Source organism: Anser brachyrhynchus (genome assembly GCF_964034855.1).
Source record: "Anser brachyrhynchus genome assembly, chromosome: 1".
In the NCBI taxonomy this organism is placed as follows: Eukaryota; Metazoa; Chordata; class Aves; order Anseriformes; family Anatidae; genus Anser; species Anser brachyrhynchus.
Window position 1 is genome coordinate 158,752,350 of NC_137694.1, and position 27,636 is coordinate 158,779,985.

At 36.2% G+C, this 27,636-nt stretch overlaps 1 protein-coding gene across 23 annotated transcripts in view; it reads right to left on the minus strand.

Annotated features, from left to right (window-relative positions):
• GPC5 (glypican 5) overlaps nucleotides 1-27,636 on the minus strand; it is a 765,123-nt gene that overhangs the window by 270,257 nt on the left and 467,230 nt on the right. For 2 of the 23 annotated variants that reach the window (XR_013945422.1, XM_080577257.1), the window contains 2 exons: nucleotides 26,523-26,616; nucleotides 4,658-26,419 (listed from right to left, as the gene is read on the minus strand). The exons of 19 other annotated variants lie outside the window; for them this stretch is intronic. Coding sequence is in view for 3 of the 4 variants with exons in the window: in XM_080577257.1 (XP_080433383.1) it covers nucleotides 26,533-26,616 (84 nt within the window). In the remaining variant the exon portion in view is untranslated. Of the gene's footprint in view, nucleotides 1-4,657; nucleotides 26,617-27,636 lie in introns of those variants that run through there. 2 more of the 23 variants (XM_080577256.1, XM_080577237.1) reach the window with 1 other exon arrangement.

Genomic DNA, 27,636 nt, shown 5'->3' on the forward strand with positions numbered 1-27,636 from the left:
CCTGCTGAGTTCAGAACCAGTTTCTGTATATTTGCTCCAAAATATATAGGTTAGGGAGTCAGCTCAAAACACTAGGGCAGTTGCAGGCTACTATATATTCCATTCAAGATACATTGGTTTTGTAATGCGAGTTTGCATCCACCACCTATAGTGGAAGGTTATACTAGTTTTTCCTTCCTTTTTTTTTTTCTTTTTTTCTTTTTTTCATTGCTAGAAACATTTGATTACCAGATTATGGTTGGTTACTAACCAGTTTTCCTTGTAAGAAATTGTTTTTTATTTTTTAAGCATAACTTAATGATTGTCTTTAGTTGTTTTTTATCTACTAGCTGTGTTTACAGAAAATAATGATATTTTGTATAAGCCTGTCTTTTGCCTGTCTAGAAAGGTCAAACTCTTTTAATCTTTTCATAAAGTAAGTTCTCTAATTCCCTCCTCAGAGAAGTACCTTTTCTTTACTAAGTCAAATCTGAAATAATATATATATATTTTTAATTTCAAAACGTGATTTTACAGGAGCCCTGTAGAACTGAACTAAAAATACTTAATGTGATGCATCCAGAATAATGCTTGCTATTCTCCACCATTGCCTTATATTGATAGTTCATAGTCACCTTGCAACTAGCTAATATATGCAGTTTCTTCATTGTTTCTTTTCACTACCACAGTATTTCAGTCAGTCTATATTATTGATGGTTTTCATCCAATTACTGTTATTCAGTCACCAGAAATATCTAGTTATTCCTGTGAGATATTCCAAACCTTCTCTGTACTGATCAGAATGTCAACAGATTTCATGACTACATTCCTGATCTCTGCGCCCAGGTCATTTAATCAAAAATGATAATAAAATAATCTTCATTCCTAAGAATGATTGCTGAGAAACTCAACCAAACACCTCCTTATGGGCAAAGCTTTGCATACATATGGTACCAAGTTGTCTTCTTGATGTGTTATCTATGCATTTAGAAAAATCAGATGAAAAGAAGATGAAGAAAACTGACACATACTCATATTTCCAATAAGCCTCTGATAATGGGTTTATAATTACCTTCAGCTATAGAATGAAAATTTGAGGTTATTGAATAGATGTACTTTAAAGAACATTTTTCAGGATCACAAACTCATTGTATTACAGAGAGGAGGAGAAAATACATCGAAATGTTGGAGTGCTGCATTTACTCATTTCCACCACTATTTTTGGAATATAATAGGGAACCAGAAGTTCAGATAGGCAGAATTTAATTGCTATAACTAGTATGTTTTGCTTTTATCAGCCTTACAACGGGTTAGTATTATCTATACTCATTTTAACTTAAAAGAATTTCCTGTCTTTTTCCAGGGTTCACATCAAGCAGATTTAAATCAAAGCACTGGCAACACTTCTTTAAACTTTGACCTTTTAGATTTATATTGGACACCTTACCAAAGTCTTTCCTAAAATAAAGGTAAATTACATCTATTATGGTACCTTTAGCTTAATCTCTCTTTTAAAACACTTTAATTTCCCAAATGTGTCTTAGCAGAATTTTGGCAGTGCCAATAAACTCAGTGGAGTTTTTGTTATTTATCTTTGTTGTATTGTATTACCTTTTTTGTATCTGTATTGTTCTGTCTGCAAGTCAGATAATACTTCATTATACTGGGTTTTTGGCTACAGATGTATTAATCGCTATTGTAATAATCACCATGCATGGATATATGTTTAACATATAAAAGGGATAACCAAAAAAGCAGTCTTGAAAGTGTAACTCTTTAAGTAGCCATTATGAAATAGCATATTTGGGGCAGTGTTTATCACATTAACTCAAATTCTAAAGATGTTTGTGCTCTGTGAACAGAAAAGATTTATGGAGTGTTTAATAATACTGAATTGGAAAAGACATATCTCTCCTATCACTGCAGGGCATTTTGGGACCCCCTGGAACACATTTTACCAAGGTGCATTTAGATTGTGCCTTAACATTACCATATGGGAAATATCAGCTCTCAGGACCTCTGTGAATGGCTTATTGTACTCTTCTCATTAGAAACAAACATATCCAAGACGGTTGAGCTGTGAAACATTGGTATTTCAAGAACAGACAGACACAGACATAGAGGATTAGTTTCAGATTATAGTTTTAGGACCAGTTAGAGTGGGATCTGAATTTCAGTGCTTGACTCTTGCTTTAACTTCTTTAATTTTAATGCCTTCATGATACGTGATCCTAAACTAAGGAGTAGCTTTAAGTTTTATATTTTGTATCATTTGGAAACAATTAACACTAAACTATTTACAAATACACTAGATAGCTAGATGACCATGTCATACAACAGCTTCTTTTTGCATGACGTGTGTGCACTCTGTTAAAACTACTGAGCTGCTGGAAATCTACACAGTTTATACTCGCATTAGTATCAGTATCGTAAAAACAGGATACAGAAATCCTTGTGCAAATCTGTACGGTACTTTTAATTTTTCAGAAAAAAAAAAAGTCCTGTTTTCTGCATTTCTGGGTAATCTTTCTTAGCACATTAATATGTAATTTTTTGCCATCTTTAGGAATGCTTCTGTTATGGGTTTGTTTTCTCCCAAATACTTTTATTATTATTATTGTTATTTCATATATTCTTATATTCTTGTAAGTATCCAGTAACTTACTGGCATGACAAATGATCTTACCTGGCCTTTATTATCAGTTATTTCTAAATGCCTGTTTAGTAGTAATGACTATGATTTCACATTCTCCCGGTACAGGTCCAGGAGTTGTAGAAATAATGTCAGGCATTGATGGCTATTGAATATACTTGACCTGCTTAACTTCAGATGATCACAGACCTTGGAAATCAGTGAACTCCTCCTAAAACAGTGCATTCTAAAAATATATAAATATCATTTTATTTATTCATTAAAGTCTTTGAAGAGTTTCAGCTATTGAAATGTAGAATGAAATTTACAAAAAGCAGGAATTAATGTCCTTCTATTCCCCCTCCTGCCCCCCCCCCCCCCCCCCCCTTTTTCTCTCTTTTTTAATCCTGGCATCTCTTTTCTGGTACAAAACAAGGTATGGTGAAATTGACTTTCTGTCAGCTTAATAAATACTGATGTATTGGATGCAGCCAAGCATCACCCTACATGATCCATCTTTAAAGGTAAAGTTGTTTTGCAGGAAGGTCACAATTATTTATTGTTCATGCATTCTTTCATCTTTGGAGAGAAATCATTATGTAAATATTGAGAACATTAATGAATAGATATAAAAATATTTTGGGTTCTCTTCTTACAAGTTTAAACTGGTAAAATCCATAAAGCTGCCAGCAATATAGTGAGACATTTTTTTTATATTTTCTCTCTAGTGACCAATATTTTTTAATACATTTTTCAGCATAGCATGATTCAATTCCATTAAATGAGTCTAATGTGCTTATTTAAGTATATTCTTTACAAATTCTACTTAATATTTGTAGATTTGCTCCAATGTAAAAGTGGTCTGAGATCTAATTTGGATCAACATTCAGTTGTCAATACAGTAATACTTTCAACACTAACACAGTTATAAATCCCAACATTTTGGAAGGGTTAAAAAAAAAAAAAACATTTATTACCCCTTCAAACTGAATGCAAGCCAAAGGTATTCCAGGTTCCAAAAGGTTAGGCTCATTCCCTTTTGCATTCTCTCTAGGTCTAACAAAGTGATACAAGAAGAAGAAATATGACAGAAGGTGTTTATAATAAAATATGCAATTTATTTTTTTTAAATACATATCTCAATTAGTCAAAGTCAAATTAATCCAGAGAGTCAGAAACAAACTGCAAATTGGGAAAAAAAAAATGCCTTTGGCCATTGGCCTTTACATGAAATTTCCTGCTAGCTTCTATTAAAAAAAGACCATTATAAATTAAATTTCTTGTTTTGTATGAATCATAAAGTATCAGAATTCCAGGATAAATGCAAAAATATGTAAAATGTTTTAAGAAGGGTGAAAAATCTGATTTGTCCTTGCTGAATTGGTTTGAGCTATTTTTATTAATTTACTAATTTTATGCAAAAAATTACAAATTGTCTTAATATCTTTCCTCATGGTTAAATTCCTCACTATTTTCTGTACTCTGAATGCAGTAATCTCACTTATCTCTTTTCAAATCCAGCTCAGTTTTCAAGTGCAGCTCAGTTTATCACAAAAAGCTTGTTAGTATGTTATTGATCGTGCCTAGTATATACGTAGTTTATTGAAAAGTTAATTGCAATATGTCCTGGTTTAAGCTAGGATAGAGTTAATTTTCCTCCTTGTAGCTGGTATGGTGCTGTGTTTTGGATTTAGGATGAGAATAATGTTGATACCATGCTGATGTTTCAATTGTTGCAGAGCAGTGTTTACACCAGGCCAAGGACTTTTCAGCTTCTCGCTCTGTCCTGCCAGCGAGCAGGCTAGGGGTGCAGCAGGACCTGGGAGGGGACAGACCCAGGACAGCTGACCCAAACTGGCCAAAGGGGTATTCCATACCATCTGACATCAAGCTGAACAATTAATACGGGGGGGCTGGCCGGGGCAGGGGGGGCCGGCTGCTCAGGGATGGGCTGGGCATCGGTCAGCGGGTGGTGAGCAATTGCACTGTGCATCACTTGTTTTGTACACATCATTAGTAGTAGCACTATTATCATTATTATCATTATTTTCCTTTCTTTCTGTCCTAATAAACTGTCTTTATCTAAACCCACAAGCTTTCATTTTTTTCTGATTTTCTCTCCCATCCCAGAGAGGGAGGGGGGAGGGTGAGCGAATGGCTGTGTGGTGCTTAGCTGCCGGCCAGGTAAAACCACAACACAGTAGAAGAGTTTTCAAATAAAATATTTTCTTGCCTTATAATTCTGTAAGATAAATCAAAACATTTTTTCTAACTTTTAGAACATTTTAGAATATTTTTGTTTATAACTTTTAAGTATATTTCTAATTTTTGTTACTATACAGTAGCTTTTATTTAAGACTTTTCCTTAAAAAGTAGTGTTCCTTAATATCCCATTCTACAACCAAACAGGATCTTTCCCCAATTTAGAAATGCATTATTGTCCTGCAGTAACTTCCTATGAATGGCCAGAAATGATTGTCTGAGGAAAGATCTCTTACACTATTACCAGGTTTCACACCTCTGTCTTCAGATGATATGTGTGACTACTCTGGACTAAAGCTGAGCAGGTAGAAGATCGCTTTCACCCACGTGTGAAAGCTAAAAAGTTGCCACAGCTGCAGAGCAGCCTGTGCCTTTGGAATTTGTTGGAGATAACAATATCTAGCACAGAGCAGTGAGATGCCAAAAACAGTATATTAGAAATTGTGAGGATGATGGATGATCTGCAGCTTTCCTCCAGGGATCTGAGTCAGCAAATCATACATAGCCCTTATTCCTTGCCTTGATGTAAGCATATGAGCCCTTTCAGAGGAGGACGTCAATGTTGTATTTTAAAACAGGCTCTCAGAAGAGTAGGTAAAGCAGGCAGTGCTGGAAGCACCCGTGTTTACACTGCAGGTACTGGAGACACGACAGCTAAGAACCAAGTGTCACCTCATTCAGCTCTCAAGGAGCACGTGCTCACCTCATCCTTCCCATTCTGCCATCATTAGTTTTAACTACAAAATGTCCCCCAGGCCTAGTAAAAATAGCATTTTCCAGGTGGAAGTACTTTTGTCTGATATTCCCATCCAGATCTTTTTTTACTATGCTTTATACTGACCACTGTTTTGATTTTCTTTCTTTAAGAAATAAGACTGCAGTATTTAAAACAGAGGTTAAGACACAAATGCTTCTTAAAACCTTCATTTTCCTATCATACCTAGAGCTTATAAAATGCCAAGATTTAATTGGCATGATAAATTATGCCAGTGTACTATGCCAATCATGTATCATAAATACATGATTTAATTGCATTTTAGTTTGTTTTTGTTTTTAGTTACTGTAGTAAAAAGAAGTGGTGGACAGCAATTCAGCGAGGCAGGCTTTTACTTTTTCCCATAATCATTGCTAACTGAACTTCAGTGGTATCCATTCTATTTTCACACAATGTTCCATCAATCCACTTTTTAAAACTTCACGCAATGTTACCATTTGTTATGATACTGCATTGCAAATTTCATGTATTACTTTTTTATTTGTATAGACTGAATTTTAGCATATATGGCTTTACAATAGCTTCTTTTTTTTTTTCTGCAATACTTATTCTAAATTTTAAAATTTTATGAACTTAATTTCTTCAAATTTTCTTTCTTTTTCTTTCATACAGAGAGGGTTTTTTAACCAACATTTTAACTTGTTAGACCTTATCATAGTTTTAATTCTACAATGAGCTCTTAAGTTAGCAAGGTGTAAATTTCATAACATGCTTACTTTTACCTGAAGATAATTTTTCCAACACCCCAGGGTCCTTCTCAGAGCTGCTCTCAATCCATTCTCTGCCCAGCCTGTATTTGTGCTTGGGACAGCCCTGACTCATGTGCAGGACCTGGAAAGCAGCTCTGATGAGAAAGACCTGGGGGTGCTGGTTGGCGAGAAGCTCGACATGAGCCAGCAATGTGTGCTTGCAGCCCAGAAGCCAACCAATGCAACTGCGCTGCATCAAAAGAAAGCAGGTCGAGGGAGATGATTTTCCCCCTCTCCCCCTCTGCTCTGCTCTTGTGGGACTCCACCTGGAGAACTGCTTTCAGATCTTCCCAATATACATGGAACTATTAGAGTGAGTCCAGAGGAGGGCGATGAGGATGATCAGAGGGCTGGAGCACATCTCTTATGAAGACAAGCTGAGGAGTTGGGGTTGTTCAACCTGGACAACAGAACGCTCCAGGGAAACATTATAGCAGCCTTCCTCTACTTAAATGGGGCCTATAAGAAATCTGGAGAGGGACTCATTTTCAGGTACTGTAGGGCTAGGACAAGGAGTAATGGCTTTAAACTAAAAGAAAATAGATTTAGATTATATATAAGGAAGAAATTCTTTACTCAGAGGGTGGTGAGGCACTGTAACAGGTTACCCAGAGAAGTTGTGTATGTCCCATCCCTGGAAGTGTTCAAGGCCAGGTTGGATGGGGCTTTGGGCAACCTGATATACTGGAAGGTGTCATGCCCATGTCAGTGGGGTTGGAACTGGGTGATCTTTAAGGTATCTTTCACCCAAACCATTCTATGATTTTATGATTCTATGATACAATTAATTCAACGAAGTTGAATTTCACGAGGTTTGCACAGGCCTCTCAAGCCTGTCAAAATCAATGGCATCCCTTCTGTCCAGCATGTCAACCACATCACTTAGCTTGGTGCTGTTCACAAACTTGCTGAGGGTGCACTCGATCCCCCTATCCATGTCACCTACAATGATGTTAAACAATGCCAGTCCCACTAAAGACCCCTGAGGAACACTACTCATCATCAGTTTTCACTCAGACATTGAGCTGTTGACTAAAACTCTTCGAGTGTGACCATCCAGCCAATTCCTTATTCACTGAGCGGTCCATCCATGAAATCCACGTCTCTCCAATTTAGAGACAAGGATGTTGTGCCGGACAGTGTCAAGTGCTTTGCACAAGTCCAGGTCAGTTACATCATTTGCTCTTCCCTTATCCACCAAAGCTGTAACCCCATTGTAGAAGGACACCAGATTTGTCAGGCACTATTTGCCTTTAGTGAAGCCCTGTTGGCTGACACTAGTCACCTCTCTATTCTCTCTGAGCCTTGGCAGAGAGTTTCCAGGAAGGTCTGCTCCATGATTTCGCCCAACAAAAATGGAGACTGTAGAATGGAGTTCCACAATCTATATTATGTTTTGGGATGTGACTTCCTGTTATGAACTTTGAATGTCAGAACAGTTCACTGGAGAGGTCATTCCTGCTCCATGAAATATTGCTACATCACCCAGTTTGTATTCATGTCTGGGATTGTCCTGATCCATGTGCAGGACCTTGCACTTGGCCTTGTTGAACTTCATGAGGTTGATGTGGGCCCACTCCCCAACAGTTCCCACTGGATGACATCCCTTCCTTCTATCATGTCAACTGCACCACTCAGCTTGGTGTCACCCACAAACTTTGTCCCTGAGGGACACCACTTGTCACTGATCTCCACCTGGGCATTGAGCAGTTGACCTCAACTCTTTCAGTGTGACCATCCAGTTAATTCCTTATCTGTCAAATAGCCCTACCTTCAAATCCTTCTCTCTCCCATTTAGAGATGACCATGTCATATGGACAGTGTCAAAGGCCCCCATAACGAGTTTGTCTTCTCTTCTATCAATCCTTCCACATCTTCAGAGGCATCATAGTAATTATCAGTAGCCATTATCAGCGTCCCATATATAACTGATGAACATTCTCTTTGTTTTCCTACTTTCTGAAACCCCAGGAATGAATATGAATCTTAAGAGCTTTTTTTTTTTTTTTTCTTTTTTGTCTTAAAATAATCATTTTCTTATGTTCAGAACATACCTAGTAACAAGAGTGGTGGTGTTCAAACTGAATGCTAGCTTTAAAATAACAGGGCTCGTGTTTGGCTGGTGAATTTCTGGAGCTCCAGCACAGTTGCACATAAACTGCAAATGCAAAATCAAGTGAATTTCAAAGAAAATTTCCAAGGCACATTTATTTCCTTGGACTTTTTGGAGTTAGGACATTCATGAACAAAATCTATAAATATTGTTATACTTGTTTGTTTGTTTGTTTTACATTGTGCCTCCTATGTTAGTTTACATCATTCTTTCTTGTAAACCTTGGATGGTGTTTTGCTGATGAGGTGCTTGCTTGTTACTGTATTCAATCCTGCCACTCATGGTCTGGAATAAGCAAGTTTTTATTTCTCTTTTTATTTAGGTCTAAACACACAATATACAAGTAAAATGTCCTCAAATAAGTTGATAATGCACTATTTTACTAGGATTCACAATACAATTAAACATCTGTAATGGCTTCTGAGCCAGTACCTTAGAGGATAATACCTCCACTAACACAAAAAGAGGAGATAATTAAAATCTTTACAAAGCATCTGTCAGCTGACTATAGTGACGAGGTATTATGAAGACTGCAGATTACAAGAATAACGAATAAATAAATAAATAATCAGAAGTTCATACATAAAAATAAAACACAATCTTTAATGAAAAACAAAACGACAATGTTTTAACCTTCACAGAAATGCACAGATGTACTAAATCAAAAAAAAAAAAAAAGAAGGAAAAAAAAACTAACTTTCAGTATCATTTTGATGCATAAAAAGAAACAATCACCATGTAGCATTTGCTGCGAAAAATCAGAATGATGAGATAGTGTGGATCACAGATTATTGCACTTTAATTTATAAATGAGCTTAGACATCTGTGAAATTAAAACCCCAAGGCCAACAATTTATGTGACACTATGTTGAGAAAGGAACAAAGATTTGAGATGCAAATTCCAGCTTTACATTGTGTCAGAGCAGGTAACCTTGCAAACAACCTTCACACAGACCAGTCCCCTCCACTCTGACTGATGTCTCCCATATGTATCTATTTCTCCTTTCTGTTTTCCAATCAAGTTGACAGCAATCCCCAGTTCATTTTCTAAAGAGACTGATAAAAGCCAGGCTGGACCTGTACCTATCATTAACCTCTGTTGTACCATTATTACTTATTTTTCTCCTTTGAGATAAGCAGTTACATTGCACTTGCTGATCTTTGCATGTGATGTGTTATTACATAAAAATGGTACTGCAAATGTCAGCCTATTACTGGTTCATTAAAGTCAGGTCATGATATTTGAAAATTTGATGTTCTTAACCTTTTCAGGAGTTAACCAAAATATATTATGGGTTTATTTGTCTTTGTTGTTTTTATTGTTGCTGTTCCTCACACTAACTATTCATGAATACAAAAGACTATAGTACACTAAAAAAGAATTCATGAAATTTAATTGATTTATACATGTTATTGAATAAACTATGATTTAATCATTAAACATATTTGCATTATTACCTTTACTGGCCAGTTTGAGGCTCCTTCTTCATTATTTTGAAGGAATAACTTTGAACTCTACATATGCACAAATAATTTGCCAAATCTTTTCGATATATACTATGCAAATATAAATGTCATTGTTTTGTTTTGTTTTCTGTAAGTAAATAGGGTTTTCCTGCCTATCGCTAGCATAATTGTATCTTCTTTTCAGTTATGTACACCTTCATATTTGTCACAAAACAGTGCTAAAGAAGGTTAAGCTAAGCAGAAAATAGATATTTCTCATTTTTAATTACAATTGGAAATATTCAATAAATATTCAATAAAAGGTATATATGAAAATAGGCTGGCATGATATTTTGCAGATACAAATTAAATGCAAAACTAAGCTAATATCTGAAACCTATCCTGTCAGAGAGGCATTATAAGATGCCAAAAACTGTGATACTTTCTTTTAAAAGATCAGTCCCAAAAGATAAATATCTCAAGAGTTAATTGTTTTTTACAAGACTAGCATCACTTTGTGTCAGCACCTGCTGGGGGAAAAAAACAAACAAACAAACAAAAAAAAAAAACAAACAAACAACGAGTGGGCTTGAAATTGTATCAGAAATCTTTTGGGAAACTATTCAGAACAGAGTTTACGAACCCAGACTCCATCTTCCACTCAGATAGTCAGATTCTCTAATAAATCATTCCAAGAGTATACACTTTAATTTCTTGACTTTCGTACATAACACAGAAGCCTATGCTTTCTTCAGACAACCTATTAATATGAGTTGTCTGGTGCTTTTTTTGAGGTATCAGTTTGAAATTATTATGTAAACAACATACAGAGAATAAGTTTTCTAAATGTCTATATAAAATCATTTTTATATATATATTTAAAATATGTTAAGTTTTATTGATTTGTTCAATATACTTAATGAAAAGAGGTAATTTAGAAAATCTTCTATGAGAACGTTATTTGGTTGCTACTAAAATAATTTTTGGAAGTTACTGAAGAACCCATATTTATACTACATTTTATAGATGGTATTATATATGAATACCAATGGAATGCTGACCATCTGCTGTCCAGCTTTAAGAAGTGAATTTTCATTCTTCATCTCTAAGAAGATATCAATTTTTTCCTCTTATAGCATTATTCATGGACAAATGCTCCTGAAAATTTGAAACACATCCCAAAGGGGCTATCCATTTTTTTCAGTTACAATATTCAAACTCACATAAAATGTGCAATTGATAATACCATGGTAGAAAGAATGCTTTGCTTATCTTTGAAACAGAATCTCCATAGATGGAACTATATAAAAAGGCAGTTTTACAAACTAATGGTTAAAGAAAAAAATTAAGCATTTCTCAAACTATGAACTGCACAAGATTGCAGCATTACTGTATTAATCACTTTAATTTATGAGAAAAATGGCATGAAATTGTTATAACTCCTATGCAAAATAAGCTGTAAAAACATCACATAGTAATGACTCTAGCAGTCAGGAAGATCTAAGCTCCAGAAGTGATTTATTGCCTTCCTGGGAAAGTGGGTGAGCACCATGTGATAAACCAATTCTGAGTATGTATATTTTTATGGGAAGCTTTCCTTTCACGTTATCACAATAAGCTCTTGGCTCAGTCTCTGAATGCGACACAAACAGCCAGGTCTTCATGAGAGGGTCACTAACCTGGTGAAATGTATTATTCTTCCTGGTAGTACTGATATGGTGAAATTGTCTCCAAAATGCAAGCAGTACGGCTTTTCATATAAGGCTGACTATGCTTTAGTTAATTTTTCTCAAGCTTAGTTGATTTTTCTTGAGTAGTTCTTACTACTTTGTGGAAGAAGCTTCTTTTGCCTTTTGTTATTGTGTTATTTCTGCCACTGGTAGAAATCCAGTGGAAGTGGAATGCTAATGGCATACTTTGATATTTGAACTATTTTCTTTCTTTAAGAAATCCTCATCTTTTTATGTTTATCTTAGACCTTTTATTTTATTTTATTTTAAGATGGTCCGGGGTTTTAGTCAACATTTACTAAAAAAAGGATGCACAATCTGCCTTACTTATGAAGTAAACATTTCTCCAGAGTTTTGACCCTTCCTTCAGGGAAATATTCCCCTGCCACACTTGAGAGAGAAATTGTTTAAATGAACTTTCTAATAACTTTTTACACAGTATCTAATTGTGGACTAGACTAGCAGGCAGCCCCAGCAGGTGCATTTCTTTCAAAAATAATTTCACTGCATCTTCTATATAATTGAATTGACTAAGTTCTACTGCATCTTGATGTTTTCTCTCATTATAATGACAGCTGTGATATATTGCAAGTTAGTTGCTCAAGCAGGAAAAAAGTGGGAAAAAGAGTGAGAGGAAAAAACATCCAATTCAACTATAATTCTTCAAACTAAGCATCTGGAAAAAAAAATCAATGCCAAGATAAGTGGCCAATAAGCTGGAATATTAAATATTTTTGTTCAAAAAGTACCTAGACTACCTGCACTTAAAATATTATTTGTGAGAACAGAAAAAAATAATAATGCCTTTCTTAGGTTTCTCAGCAGTGGAACGAGCTCTGAAGTTCTGCAAGGTAGTGTAAATCAGTTTTTCTTTCACTTTTCTCACCAAGAACACCCATTTCAAAGCATTCAGTTAATATAAGCAAAAAATATCATATGAATGATCTGAATGTCATACTGTAAATGCAATTTTCAGCCTTTGAGAAAGTGCCCTAAGAGTATTTTGCTTTCAAAAAAGGGAGCTTATTCATAAATAAATAATTAAATAAATATGCCTCTATATCTGTTTTCAGGAAAGTACGAGTGATTTATTGTGACTGAGAACAGTGACTGCTGAATTAAAGCAGTACCATAGAGTACCAACATCGTAAGTAGCTTTTAGACTCAGCTGTACTGTAGTGTGTTCAGTTTTCTAATAATCAGAAACAATCTTCCTCAAATAGGACTTATTATATTGCCATAATTATATTTTTATACTGAATAATACTTTTTATTTCCATTTGTAAACATATGTGACATGAGAGATATATAAATAATAAGATTGTTGAGCTATTAACTAATTCACTTGTCATTACCATTTCTCAAAGATTTCACCTGATGTGACAAATTGCTATAGTTCAAAACATCTTTTAAATGTTTATCAGAATAAGTATTTGCATGATTATATTTTACATTCCCCAAACATGTTCCCTTTCTCAAAACCTTTTAGATGCATTGAGCTACTATCTTTTACTACCCTGTGCACTACCTTTCAGAAACTGATAGAATAATGATATTAGACACTTAAGGATGTGGTGGTTTTACTCTGCTGGGCAGCTAAGCTCCACTACAACTGCTCTCTCGCTTCCCCTCCTCAAGGAGAAAGGGGGAAAAAAATATGATGCAAAGGGCTCAAGGGTTGAGATAAGGACAGGAAGATCACTCAACAATTATTGTCATGGGCAAAACAGACTCAGCATAGGAAGATTAATAAAATATTTTGCCTATTACTAACAAGCTAGAGAAGTGAGAAACAAAAGAAATGAAAAACACCTTGCCCCCATTCACCCTCTTCCACCTTCTCCCCGAGTGGTGCAGGGGAACAGGGAATGGGGGCTATGGTCAGTCTGTAGCACTTCATCTTCGCTGCTCCTTCATGGTCGCTCTCTGCCCCTGCTCCACATGGGGTCCCTCCCACGGGATGCCGTCCTTCCCAAACTGAGCCTGCGGGGGCTGCCCACAGGCAGCAGCTCTTCAAGAACTGCTCCCACACGGCTCCGTACCACGGGGTCCATCCCCCAGGAGCAAACTGCTCCAGCACAGGTCCCCCACGGGCGGCAGCTCCCCCCAGACCCCTGCTCCTGCGTGGGCTCCTCTCCACGGGCAGCAGCTCCTCCCAGATCCCCTGCTCCTGCGGGGGCTCTCCATGGGCCGCAGCCTCCTCCAGGCCACATCCACCTGCTCCACCGGGGGCTCCTCCACGGGCTGCAGCGTGGAGATCTGCTCCGTGTGGGACCCATGGGCTGCAGGGGGACAGCCTGCTCCACCAGGGGCCTCTCCACAGGCCACAGGGGGACTTCTGCTGCACGGCTGGAGCACCTCCTGCCCTCCTTCTTCAATGACCTTGGTGTCTGCAGGGCTGGTTCTCGCTCCTCTCTCTCCCAGCTGCTGTTCTACTTTTTTTTTTCCCTTTCTTGAATTTGTTCTCACAGAAGTGCAGACATCGCACATCGTCTTGGCTCTGGCCAGAAGCAGGTCCCTTTGGGAGCCAGCTGAAACTGGCTCTGATCTGACATAGGGCAGCTTCTGGATTCTTCTCACAGACGAAACCCCTGCAGCCCCCCACTACCAAAACCTTGCCACATAAATTCACTGCATTGGAAAGATTTCAGTTTGTGCAGAAAGGTGGGCCCAAAGAAGAAAAATGTAAATTAGTAGTATGCATCCTACATGAGACTCTTTGCATATGCATGGAGGAGATGTGTGGGTGGGGGTACTTTTATAGCTCCTCATATGAATGACACGTAGACCATATGTACTGCTCTGTTGCCATCAGACTGCTCCCAGCTGCCAAGTGTTCCTCTTTCCATCTTAAGCCAACTAAAGATTCAAGATTATGTAATGGTGGGAGGCCTGAGAAAACCCCAGGGAAAAATAAGTAAATAAATAAATGATGCCTGCAAGGAGGTTGTTGCCCCAAGTATAACTCAAGCTTACAATTTGTTCACTGCACACAAACCTTTTTTTAGAAATGCTGACAAACAGGAATAGGTTTCAACATTTAGTCTACCATCCTGCCTTAAGTGGCAAAGCTCACTCCAAGCTGGAGAGTGGCTCTCTCCATTGACTTTAATCAAAATTTATAAACCTAACTCATATGCAGACACAAGCTCAAAGTGTCATTTGAGAAGCCTTCGCCTGACCTGTCAGACAATGAGGAAGTGGTTTATTGGATCAGACATGAACGTCTACAACAAAGGTGTCTACATTTGCTTTTATGTGCTGCATTGAGGAGTTTTTGGGTGAACAAGACAAAGATGTCATCCTTAGAACAGGAACAAAATTCTAGCTCTTGTCTCTACCTAATCCAGAACTGTCAGGAATTGTTTCTTGATTTCAGTTTTGCCCCATCTTAACATTGCTGGCTTTGCAACAGAATGACTTGAACAGAAAGATACTACATGTCAGTGTAGTCCATAGCATAAGAATTGTCAGACTCTCATGAGGATCCAAGCTTAAACACCACGGGCACAGCAAGAAAAAAGATTCAGATATTCCATTCCTGAAAATCTATTCCACCACTCAAATATCAAGACAGTTGAGAAAATTTTGGCATGTCAGCACACATTTCTGTACCTTCTAAAATGCAAATTATATCATAAAACATGAGACATTGATGAAACTCTCCAAGTCGAGATAGGAACAAACTGATCTACGTGACCCTATCACCTATCTGAAAAGCTGATGTGCCATTTGTTTTCACATTTTGCCATAGACCAGATGTGATTTGATACACAATATGTTTGAACAGCTAATTAATATTTGAAAGTGTCATTCTGGCATATTTGGTATAAACACACATTTGGAAAACACAACATACTGTCAAATATAATCTAAAAAATAAGTCTAGCTCATGTTCAGTAAAATGGCTACAAACGTCTATAGAGTTGCATATGATGTGAATACTTCTGTCTTTATTGAAGACAAGAGACACACACACAAAAGAAAAACTGTCATTTTTTTCTCTCTTCCCTCAGAAAATTAAATATCTATAGAATCACCTTCATGTTTTTAAATACAGTGAAAATGTAGTTTCAATTAAAAAATATTTGAAAAATATCAGTCACATCTATCTGTCTTTAAAATAATTAAATTTTGTTATTCAAAATTAAAAAAAAAAGAAACAAAACACATAAATACTTTCTTAAAATAGTTTCAATGTTTTAATTTATATATAATTTTAAACATTAAGCAAACTGTCTCCCTCTGAGGAAAAGGCATGTAGTAATAACTTAGTTATGTAGAAAGTAAACCAAAACTATATCTTTAATTCTGAATTAGTACTCCGAATAAATGTTTAATATCTATTGAATTACGAGTAACCTACAGTTAAATAAGTAATTCATAAATTTAAAATCTCAATATACTATTTTCTTAAAAGGTGATTGACAGAAGTGTTCCGTCTACCAATTTTATTCATACTTATTCAGAAATTAAATTAAAGTTCACTTTATTTACGTCACCATTAATAAAAAAAAAAAAAAAAAAAAAGGGGCCATCTACAGTGATGTCTTCCAGGTTATTTAGTTACAAACAAAATATACGAAAGAGAACTACTCAACTGCCATAATGCAGCTATGATTAAAGAAGCACAGAGCATCAAGACATAATTTCTGAAGCTAATACTGTTTTTATCTTAAAATGGAAAATGCCAGGAATTGCCATAATGCCCAGTGCTTAATTTCCATTCTGTCTTTACCAGTTCTTTGAATTTTAACAGTTCATTAAGTGGAAGAATATGGAAGTCCACTGAAATGTTAACTTTTGTAGCCAACACCTTCAGGAGCTTTTCTGCAAGACTGGATATAGTACAGCTACAATATCAACCACAAAATATACTTTTTAGGTTTTATCTAACCTTCAGTATTATAGGTAACTTCCTTTTTTGTAACATTTCTCAGACAGTTAGATTCAAAATTTCAGAATACATAATGAATGTTTACATACCTGTGTAATTATAATCACAAATAACTTTGACAGAAGTAACTAAATTGAGAAAACATTTTTATTCAAACATATACCAATCAGTAATAATAGTAAATTACAAAATCTGAAACCTAAAGCACCTAATATCTTTTAATTCATTTAGGACAGTTTGTGGAGTTGCACATGTGGAAAATCTACTTTGTAATGAATAAATTAATGGTGTGAGAAATAAGGGGTGGTCTATTCATCTAACCATAAATTGATCTGTCTTATTCAGGTCATGGACCCTAGCATTATAGATCCATGGAGGCATAGCTGAATAGCTTTGTAAGCTAAATGTTTTCTACAAAAGAACATAAAAAAGATGTCAAAGTAGGGTGATCAGAGAAAAAATAAAATAAAATAAAATAAAATAAAATAAAATAAAATAAAATAAAATAAAATAAAATAAAATAAAATAAAGCCAAGGTATAATAAACAGCTGTACTTCAACAACTTATCCCAATAACAAACCTATATTTTGTTAAAAGATTTACTAGTACAGAGGTAATACATATCATATTTTACAAAAAAATATTAAATGGCAAGCAGTGATATGTGGTATATTTTGCTATATTTTACATAAGAAAATTTGAGGGTACAAGTCTTACAAGGAGCGGCTGAGGGAGCTGGGGTTGTTTAGCCTGGAGAAGAGGAGGCTCAGGGGCGACCACATCGCTCTCTATAGGTACCTTAAAGGAGGCCGTAGCAAGGTAGGGGTTGGTCTATTCTCCCACGTGCCTGGTGACAGGACTAGGGGAAATGGGCTAAAGTTGCGCCAGGGGAGGTTTAGGTTGGATGTTAGGAAGAACTTCTTTACCGAAAGGGTTGTTAGGCATTGGAATGGGCTGCCCAGGGAAGTGGTTGAGTCACCATCCCTGGAGGTCTTTAAAAGACGTTTAGATGTAGAGCTTAGGGATATGGTTTAGTGGAGGACTTGTTAGTGTTAGGTCAGAGGTTGGACTGGGTGATCTTGGAGGTCTCTTCCAACCTAGACGATTCTGTGATTCTGTGATTCTGTAATTTCTCCCATATCACAGAATATGTAGAATCTGAGGAAGAAAATTTTAGAACCCCTGTTTTCAAGGAATGTACTAAATGTTGTCTTGCTCATAAAATATTAAGTAGATCAGAAGAATCATTCTCTAAACTGCTTGTTGATATCTACAGATTACAAAACAGTCTACCTTGTTTAAATTGAGATATCCTATATAGCATGCAATAGCTTAGAGACATTAAGATGCCATCAATTTTCTTAGGCAGTGAGATTTATTTAGTCTAAGGTTCCCATTTCATTTTGGCTGCAGTTAACTGTGCAGTCAGATATTCCCCCAAAAGATACTGAAATCAAACATGTATCCTCCTTGGCATGATTTCAGTACTGTCCAAAGACCTGATTGAAGTTGGTCATCTGGTTTATAGTTCTGTAAATGTACTGAAAGCTATGTTGTTGACTTTTATTTTTTCCCAAGCATGTTTCAAAAAAAAAGTTTTTCCTGCCCAAAGTATCCTGTATCCGAGAAACTTTGGGTGAATTCTGTGTTTACTAAAGAAGCAGCTATGCACTGTGCATAATGGTCAGAGGCAACATGTTGATTCATTAGGAATCACAGTATTGCTGACTTTCAGTAATGCATTCAGTTATATTAACATCCATTAAATATTTGATAAAGTCCATACTGTAGACATTTCATTATCTAGTCACGGTTTAAAATATATTTTTTTTAGGATGCAGTAGAGATCCTTCCAATCTGGATGATGGGGTAGAGTGCACCCACAGTAAATTTGCAGAGGACGTGAAACTAGGGGGAGTGGCTGGGGGCCTTGCCACCATCCAGAGTGACCTGGACAGGCTGGAGAGATGGGCTGACAAGAATCCCATGAAGTTCTATGAGCAGAGGTGCAAAGTTCTAAACCTGGGGAGGAACAGCCTCAGGCACCAGTACATGCTAGGGGCCACCCAGCTGAAAAGCAGCTCTGCAGAAAAGGACCTATGAGACCTGGTGAACACCAGGTTGAACATGAGTCAGAGAGAGGGCAACTGTTGACATACATCAACCTAGTTTTTTGTTTATTTGTTTGTTTTCAATATACTAGTTGGAAAACACACCACCACCACCCAAAAAAAAAAAAAAGACATTTTTTTTAGTTCCGTTTTACTAGTTCCATGAACTTTGAGTACAAAATGTTTCTGAATTATAAGTAAAAAAAATTAAAAATAAAAATAAAAATAAAAAATTGATTCACTCCTTTTCATAGATAATATATGATAAAGGGATGTTGAACAAATGGTTTTAATGCCCAGAGAGGTTGTGGATGCCCCATCCCTGGAGGTGTTCAAGACCAGGTTGGTGAGGCCCTAAGCAACCTGATCTAGTGGGTGGCATCCCTGCCTATGGCATGGGGGTTGGAACTGGGTGATCTTTAAGGTCCCTTCCAACCTGAGACATTCTATGATTCTATGTTGACATTCAGTAGACTCTCCTCTCTCAATCTGCTGTTACAGCAATGTAAAGTATAGCATTAGATCATGAACTATTTTGAGAGTGGTTTTTCAAAGCAGATTGCATGTGTTTGTTAGGGCCATTGACACTGTTCTCATAATTTTCCCCAACAAATTTTTATTTTGTTTTTAGTTTTGTCATTGAAATAACTGTGTGTTCTGTGTAGTAAAGTTAAGTATTGTTGGATTTCTGTATTGAATTTTTTTTATCTTTTATCTTTGATGCACTTGCATTTCAGAGAAACATGAACTCTGTTTATCGTACGAAGTTTCTAAAGCCCTTCCCTGTGGAAGACAGGTTGTACATAAACATGAGATGCTATAGCAGAAGACAGAATAACTTTTCCTTTATTCATACTCAGCTCATGTTTCTGGGTGAAATCCTGACTCAAAATGAATTAAATGGGAATGTTGCCATTGACTTTCTTAGAGCTGGAATTTGACTCAAGTTTCTCTCCTTCTCGAGATCTCAAGAATCTCAACAGCTTCTTTTGCTTTTTCACACTAGTATTTTATTTATTGTTGAAAGAAGTCAGTATCACTGCAAACTCATTTTGAGTTTTCATTAAGGACTACACCACAAAAGCACCTCGCAATGTTGCTGCTCAGCTTTATCACATGTAACTTTCAAGTTCCTGCCCTCCGTAACTTACAGCCCTTAGCTAGCCTTTGAGTTAAAATCTTTTCTTTGATTTTATGTCAACATTGCTCCTTTGGGGAGAGACCTGGCTCTCTCTATTCTGATTAAAAATAGGTGGAAAACCATGCTCTTTTTTTTCTTTTTTAATGTTATCACTTTGAAAATTCATCATCTTAGCAACTATAGCCATATTATATTGTAGACATTTCTGAGATAGCCTGCTGTATAGTCAGTCCATGGGCAGAAAGAAATAGGTATTGCTAGAATTCATTCTTCAGTAGATGTCTAAACTAGGTCCCAAGCATTAAGGAATCTTTATCAGAGTCAATGAGGTAAAGGTGAGGAATACTGGTATACATCAAATAGTTGAACAAAGTGTTTTTCTCAGTCATGATGCATTAGAGCTTTAGCAGTCATTTGCAGATCTGTAGCTTACTTTAAAGCAAAGTTTTAAGTATGCTTGTATACGTATGAAGGGCATCACCAGAGTACCTGGGATGTATCACGTATACTAGCATAAAAATATTACATATCACTTTATCCAGTATGTAGGTATATGAGTGGTTCAGTCAGAGATAATTTCCTTTTTATATTCCCAGCTTTCAAATATTGCTATAGTTAAATATAATATGATGTAAAGTTTCATATTAAATTTTAGTTAAGCTATTTATCTCTAATTTCCTGTTGTAAGAACTTCTGGGACAGTTTAGATGAAGGCCCTAGAGAGGTGTGACCAGACAATTTACCATATCTATCTGGTAACTTGGGAAAACCTATGAGTAGTAGGTGCTGATGGACCCTTAATACTGAAAATGAAAACGAAACTACATTCTTCCTCTGACACTAGACATGTACTGGATGCCTGGCATTGGTAGTCAGATATTGGGAAGCTTAATTGACAATGAATTCTAACATGAGACCTTTTTTAGGGAACACAGGTTGAATGGTGTAAAACACAATTAATTGCAATGAACTTCCAACTCCAAAAAACATGAACCACTTCAACCTCTTCCAATTTCTTAAGGCCCATGAATTCTAACTGCATTATTAATATTTGCCCTTTTTCTGTTAGAGCAAGTGCACTCAATAATCATATGAGGTGCTAAAAATAATATCAATACCTTTGAAAAGAAGTGTGAATTAATGAACAGACTGTGATAAAATGCATGCTGAAAGAAGATGCTGGATAAAAATGTGCTTGATATCATTTCTCCCATTACGTGCTCTACCAAATTTTGCAACATCAATAACCTAAGAATACCTGAGCAAATCCCTTGCTCCAGTATGCATATCGCTGTTCTACTACATGAAGATGCCAACTTGCATTTGTTTTCAAAATATTGAAAACTAGACCCATGGCTGTTGTAAAGAAATTATTGTGAATGATTTTTTTTAATAGATGTGCACTAATGGAATTAAGTTTCTCAGGATGAATAGTTTTTAAATTCTACCCATTACCCATTTATTTTCATCCTTTTCTCACTGCTATTTTTCCTCCTAGTACTTTTGTAATGTTCAATATTTTCGCACTAAAATTTTTTCTTCCAAGAAACATTAGTCTTCCAGTTCTACATTCTGTGCTATGTTTTTTGATTTAATTTATCTGCTCACTTTCACCCTCAGGTCAGCTCAGATCACTATTGTCCACCTGACCACCTAGCCTGCCCTAACTGTGAGGTACTGCAGAAGCCTTATCCACCTTACTGGCTATGTTTACATTGCTAGATGAAACAGGAACATGGTACATTTTCCAGCTCTTACACCAAATAAATGGCATAACTGAGCCATATCCACACTACGCCTGCTTCTGGCTGTTGTATGTATCTCCCTTCAGATTTATCTCATAATTTGTACTTTCTGTATGTATTTCATGTTCAAAATGACATAAATAATTGGAGGGTTGTGTTGAAACCTATGAGCTTAGTGCTTTCATAGCAAGAAATGAAGGAAGAGGGCGAATGGCTGCAGGGACATTTCAAGGTGCAATGCCTGCAGGCACAGCACTGAGCAAAAGTGGGTAGATAGCATCACAGACAGAAAATGGTCTTGCCTCTACATTCCACTTCTCGCTCTGCCTAAGGGATGTCTGGCATAGTCCCTGCCCAAACTGTGCCTGAAGGGGGATCTGAGAAGTATGACAGTTACTTGCTTCCCAGAACTCTTTTGGCAATATATATATGGTCCCTGAATCCACATAATTTCAGAGCAAATATTCTTTTTAAGGAGAATAACCTGAGGTTCTTTCTTTTAAGGTGTTCCAGGATTTTTCCCTACATAGATAACTCAGCTGCAAGATAAAATATCTGTCCTGCAGGAGAAGAACAACTCTTGACAACATATAGGAAGGCTTTCAACAACTGTCAGCAATCCTGCTGATTTGCACCTCCTCTGAAAATAGATGGCTACGAAATGAGATCAGATTCTGCCTATACGATAAGAGTTTAACTTATTGTTCCACTCAGACAAAATGCAATCTGGCCAACATTATAACTCACACAACACCACATTCTCTTTAGATGTCCCCACTCAAAAATCATTAAAGCACTTTCAGATGAAAATTAAGAAAAAGTAGAACAATAAGCAAATAGCCATAATCTAGAAAATATCACATTACAGAGCCAATTGTATGGCAATTTCATATTTAGATCATATAAACTGTTAAACCTCTGAACTCTACATTTTTAGAATATTCCAGGGTTCATCCAACATTGTTTATGGACCAAAATTATCAAGCTATCACTTCCATACCTGAAGAAAAGTCATCTCTTCTACTAAACAAAATATTTTAATAGGCTAGTGTTCATATTGGTCTTTATGTAGCTTAATGAAAACAAATCTCAAAACTATACATTTTTTATCAAGTAAGCTGAGAAGAAAAAAAATGGTTAATGTTGAGTATTTCTGTAAATCTCTTGGAAGCATCATGGTAACTGATTTTCTTTTTTTTTTCAAGAAAGAAATTAAAGGTGGAGTACTTTTATTCAGATCTGTAAAGTACACATATCAATTTTTAAATACAGATCATAATCCTGAAATTACAGTGATATACATTGCTCCTCTACCATGCTCCTCTGTGCCTGAACTGCCATTGCAGAATCAAAGCTGAAAATGTTATGTAACCATACTAACGAAGACATCATTGAATGCTGACATTTGCACAATCCGGTCTGTGAGTTTTGTTTATTCTTTAAACAAAATCATCACCATATCACAGGTGGACAGAAATACGTACAACAATTCATGTTGCATTTAATCCCAGGACCCTCTTTTTCTTGTCTAACTTTTGCTTATCTGGCCTGTATTTTACAGTATTCTAGGGTTAATATACCTAACTAATTTAACCAAAAAGTACAAAAAGATTTAAGATGATAAAAAATATTTTTCCTACTTTCAACTTGTACAGTCTTTCTGGTTTATTAAAAGGTGAGTAGTTATTACAAGATATATGCTCATCATTTATTCATGAACATATAAATGTATATGAATCATGAAGGAAAGAAGGGAGATAGTTTCCTTTTCCACATTTTCAATATAGATAATGCTATATCAGATTTTATAAATCTAAACTGTTTCATGTTTTATTTCTGTTCAAAAGTTCATTTTTACTTGGAATTAAGTTTTTATTTATATATGATACTCATAGCAAGTTTTGTTAACTTTTAAGTTAACTTTTCATTAGTTTGCTGCATCAACACAGAGCAGATTATTTTTGAAAGGCACGGTTTCATACAGCCAAAGAATCTCCAGAGAAGAATATGCAATTTCAAAAAATAAATCCATTTCATAATAGCTGTTCTTTGAATGAAGTTTGATTATACAGGATCAAATACAAAAGCTAGAAAATGCTGTGTTTCTTTTAATACCCTTTTCAATATATATATTTTTAAACAGTACAACCAAAAAAAAGATGCAAACATTACAGCAATAAACATTTTTAAAATTATAGCAGCAAATATACTGAACTACCTTCCCTTTACCAGTTTCCTTCTGTGTGGCTGTACATTTATGTTTGCAGTATATTAAATACTGAGCTCAAGTTCTCTGTATTATGGAAGTCACAAAAAGTTTCTCAATATAGTATCGTATAATAGATAAAAGTATATGCATATGTAATGGAAATTTTTAACAGCTAGATTAGATTTCCAGTGATTTCATGTGCATATAACTACTCTGAATGCAACAGTTCATAAAATGAAACACTGCTTCAGTGGTATTTGGATTCATAAATATTCTAAACAGTTTCTTATAAAGAGTGATAAATATAAACTCTTAATGCCATTTAATATTCTGAATTGCTAATTTCAATTTCTTTTCCAGCACATACAGTAATATTTTCTTTATTATTTTTGTTTCTTTGCACAACACAATTTTGGCTAATACCAGCAAAGTAATTCAAACATGGATGAGGAAGATATGATGTGCTTTATTTCTCATAATACCTTATTGTTTACATGAATATGTAAGATGCTGAAGACAAGCACTGAAGAGTTATGCTTATTTATTTAATATTTTAAATAATTACAAAATTAGAGCACATAGTTGACAATGTATAAAGCTCGGGGATAATTATATTTGTTATGCGGGTTCCATTGGTATAGAAGTACTGCGAGAAATCACAAAGTAATATAGCTGTAAACATTCTTGATACATATAAATTAAACTGAAAAAAAAGGCAATATAAACCACTATTCAGTAAAACCTCCTTACACATTCATATCATATCACAGAGAATAAACTATATGTAACTTTAAATTTTTAGTGTTGACAGTTAATGAAAAGGATTAGTGTACCAAATTTTCTACAGTTAAGATGAATTAATTTAAAAATCAGTGATAAAAACAAATGTAATAAACTTGAAATGTAGTGGAAAATAGCTTTTTGAAACTAGAGATTTAATACATTAGCATTTTCTAAGCAATTAACAAATGACACTTCAGGGAGTTTAAAGATGTGTATGTAACACTCAAAAAACTGTGGATCTTATGTCACTGAAGACAAATAAACATTTTTTTTTAATTTCCCAAATTAAGATTTTGCATTATGCCATTCTGGGAGCTAGTGAAAATACAAAAAATTCAAAATTTCTGTGGGTGTAAAAAATAGCAAAATATTTTTTACTATGCCTGTAGACATGGTAAGAAAAAGAACAAAGACAAGTGGTTATCTCAACCCTTCGAGCCCCACATTGGGCCCAAAATGGACTGTGGTGCTCCAGTGTGGGTCTGTACCACGGGGTCCATCCCCCAGGAGAAAACTGCTCCAGCACGGGTCCCCCACAGGCGGCAGCTCCCCCCAGACCCCTGCTCCTGCGGGGGCTCCTCTCCACGGGCTGCAGCTCCGGCCCGGGGCCTGCTCCTGCGGGGGCTCTCCATGGGCCGCAGCCTCCTCCAGGCCACATCCACCTGCTCCACCGGGGGCTCCTCCACGGGCTGCAGCGTGGAGATCTGCTCCGTGTGGGACCCATGGGCTGCAGGGGGACAGCCTGCTCCACCAGGGGCCTCTCCACAGGCCGCAGGGGAACTGCTGCTGCCTGCCTGGAGCACCTCCTGCCCTCCTGCTGCACTGACCTTGGGGGCTGCAGGGCTGGTTATCACTCCTCAGTCTCCTAGCTGCTGTTGCACAGCATTTTTTTCCCCCCTTTCTTAAACCTGCTCTCCCAGAGGCAGAACCAGCGTTGCTCACTGGCTCAGCTCTGGCCAGCAGAGCCCGTCTGCTGGGAGTTTGGAGATGGTCCTTACCTAACATGGGGCAGCTCCTGGATTCTTCTCACAGAGGCCGCCCCTGCAGGCCCCCACTACCAAAACCTTGCCACGTAAACCTAATACACATATATATTAAGGCAGTGGTAATAACAAACATTTATCAGGAAACTGACACATTTTAACTTTGCAAATCTAGGAATTTGGATGTCTCTGGGAGTATTTTCTGTGTTCCAAATAGATAAGTATCTAGTCAGTGCTAGATTCTGCATTTCTCCCTCTACTTGCTCAGGTGCCCTATGTTCATCTGGAAAAGCTGTTTACACAACTACATTGAATTTTATTTTATTTTATTTTTGTTTGTTTTGTTTTGTTCTGTCTGTTTATTTTTTTCATAGTTTTCATTTTAGATAGGTCAGTTTCTCAATCTAGATCTCTGCACAGCTGCAAAAAATGCCCATGCTAGCACAGAACTGATGAAGGTGCAGCTGGGGTAGAACAGGGAATTACACGATGAAATAGACACATTAACAGCAAGTCACAGCAAGAAATTAGGAATGACAATTAAAGTTCCTAAGTTAGATACCTATAGACCCAGAGTCTCAGATTTCCTACATTCTACTGCCCAAAGTATAAATTTAATACAGGTAACTAGGATAAAAGACAATAAATAAATAATCTAAAAGTCTCAGTGTTTGTACAAACTAAGAATTCTACTTCTAAGAAGCACTCCAGAGAAATCAAAGGCATGTTTTCAGATATATCTACCAGCAGGAATAAAAATAACAGGTGTTTCTTTCCTCTTTATTTAAAACCATACCAGAGGTTGTGCTTTTTTTTTCCTTTCTTTTTCACTTCAATGAAAGAGCTCATTTTGCTGTTTCTTTCTAGAAAGAAGTAAGAAAAGAATGTAGTATTTTTTTTTTCAGTTTATTGCAATGTTGCTTGGGGAACTAGCTGGTTGTTAGCTTTCTGTGTAGACTGACTCACATTTCACTTCTCACCTGTGAAAATCTTCCATTCTGCATGAAAATCCTTTCCTATTACAAAGATACTTTTTCTTCCATTCTGGTATGCTGAGGTTCTATTAAGACATAATCAGTTAAATCATCAATTTCTTTTCCTGGTCCATGTACTAATAGCAAAAGCTATATGTATTCTAGACAACACAAAATACATTATGGTTTGGGAGTTCAATTTGCATTTCCAGTAAAACAGCTGTAGCAATGCCTAATGTAGTAGAAACTGAGACGGAGGACAGCAAAGTGCAAAAGAAACACAGAGCTCATCCCAAACATAATAGGCCCCTGTCAGTTTGTATCTGGAATATCTGGAATTAGAGAAGCTGGGACTCCTTTAAATCAAAGACAGAAAGAAAGAAAAAAACAGGCCAGTCTGAAATTTTCTGGACATCTTGTGTCTACTGCTGAGAGACATTTGGTTCAAACACTCAAATGGCACATGTCATAACACTATTATATATGTGAAAAGTAATGTGGTATGGAAGGCAAGTGGTCTCAAATTACACATAGAAAATGTTTACATTTTTTCTTGAAAGAATAAAGGTTAAGAAATTGCCCTAAACTCTAGTGCATTAAAAGAGCTATGCAGCACAGGGTTCCCACCATATGAGCATTTTCACAGGATCCCAGCTCATTCAAGATCATTCAAGCTCACAGGACAAAAATTAAGGTTCACCTTTTGTTTCCTGACTTCCAGGTGCAAATCCAAATTTAATTATTTTAATGTAATTTTATATGGCATATATTATAGAAGAAGTAACTGGATCTGAAAGGAGTATTTAATAACTACATAGCTGCAACTTGTTTGCTCCTGGGCACGCTTTGCATGTAAAAGTGAAAGAGGCTTGTTTGGTTTTTTTTGTTGGTTTTTTTTTTTAATTATAGCAGCAGAAACATCTTACCCTATTACTGAATTAAATCCACAATTAATGAACAATTTAATTGATCAGATTACCGTACAAACACTCAAAAATCTTGAAATTTGAATGAAAGTGTTTTTTTTCAAAGTTGTCTTCTATTTTTAAAAGATTTTCTAAAATCTTTTCCTGATAACTAAATTTATTCCCTGCCTCACACACACA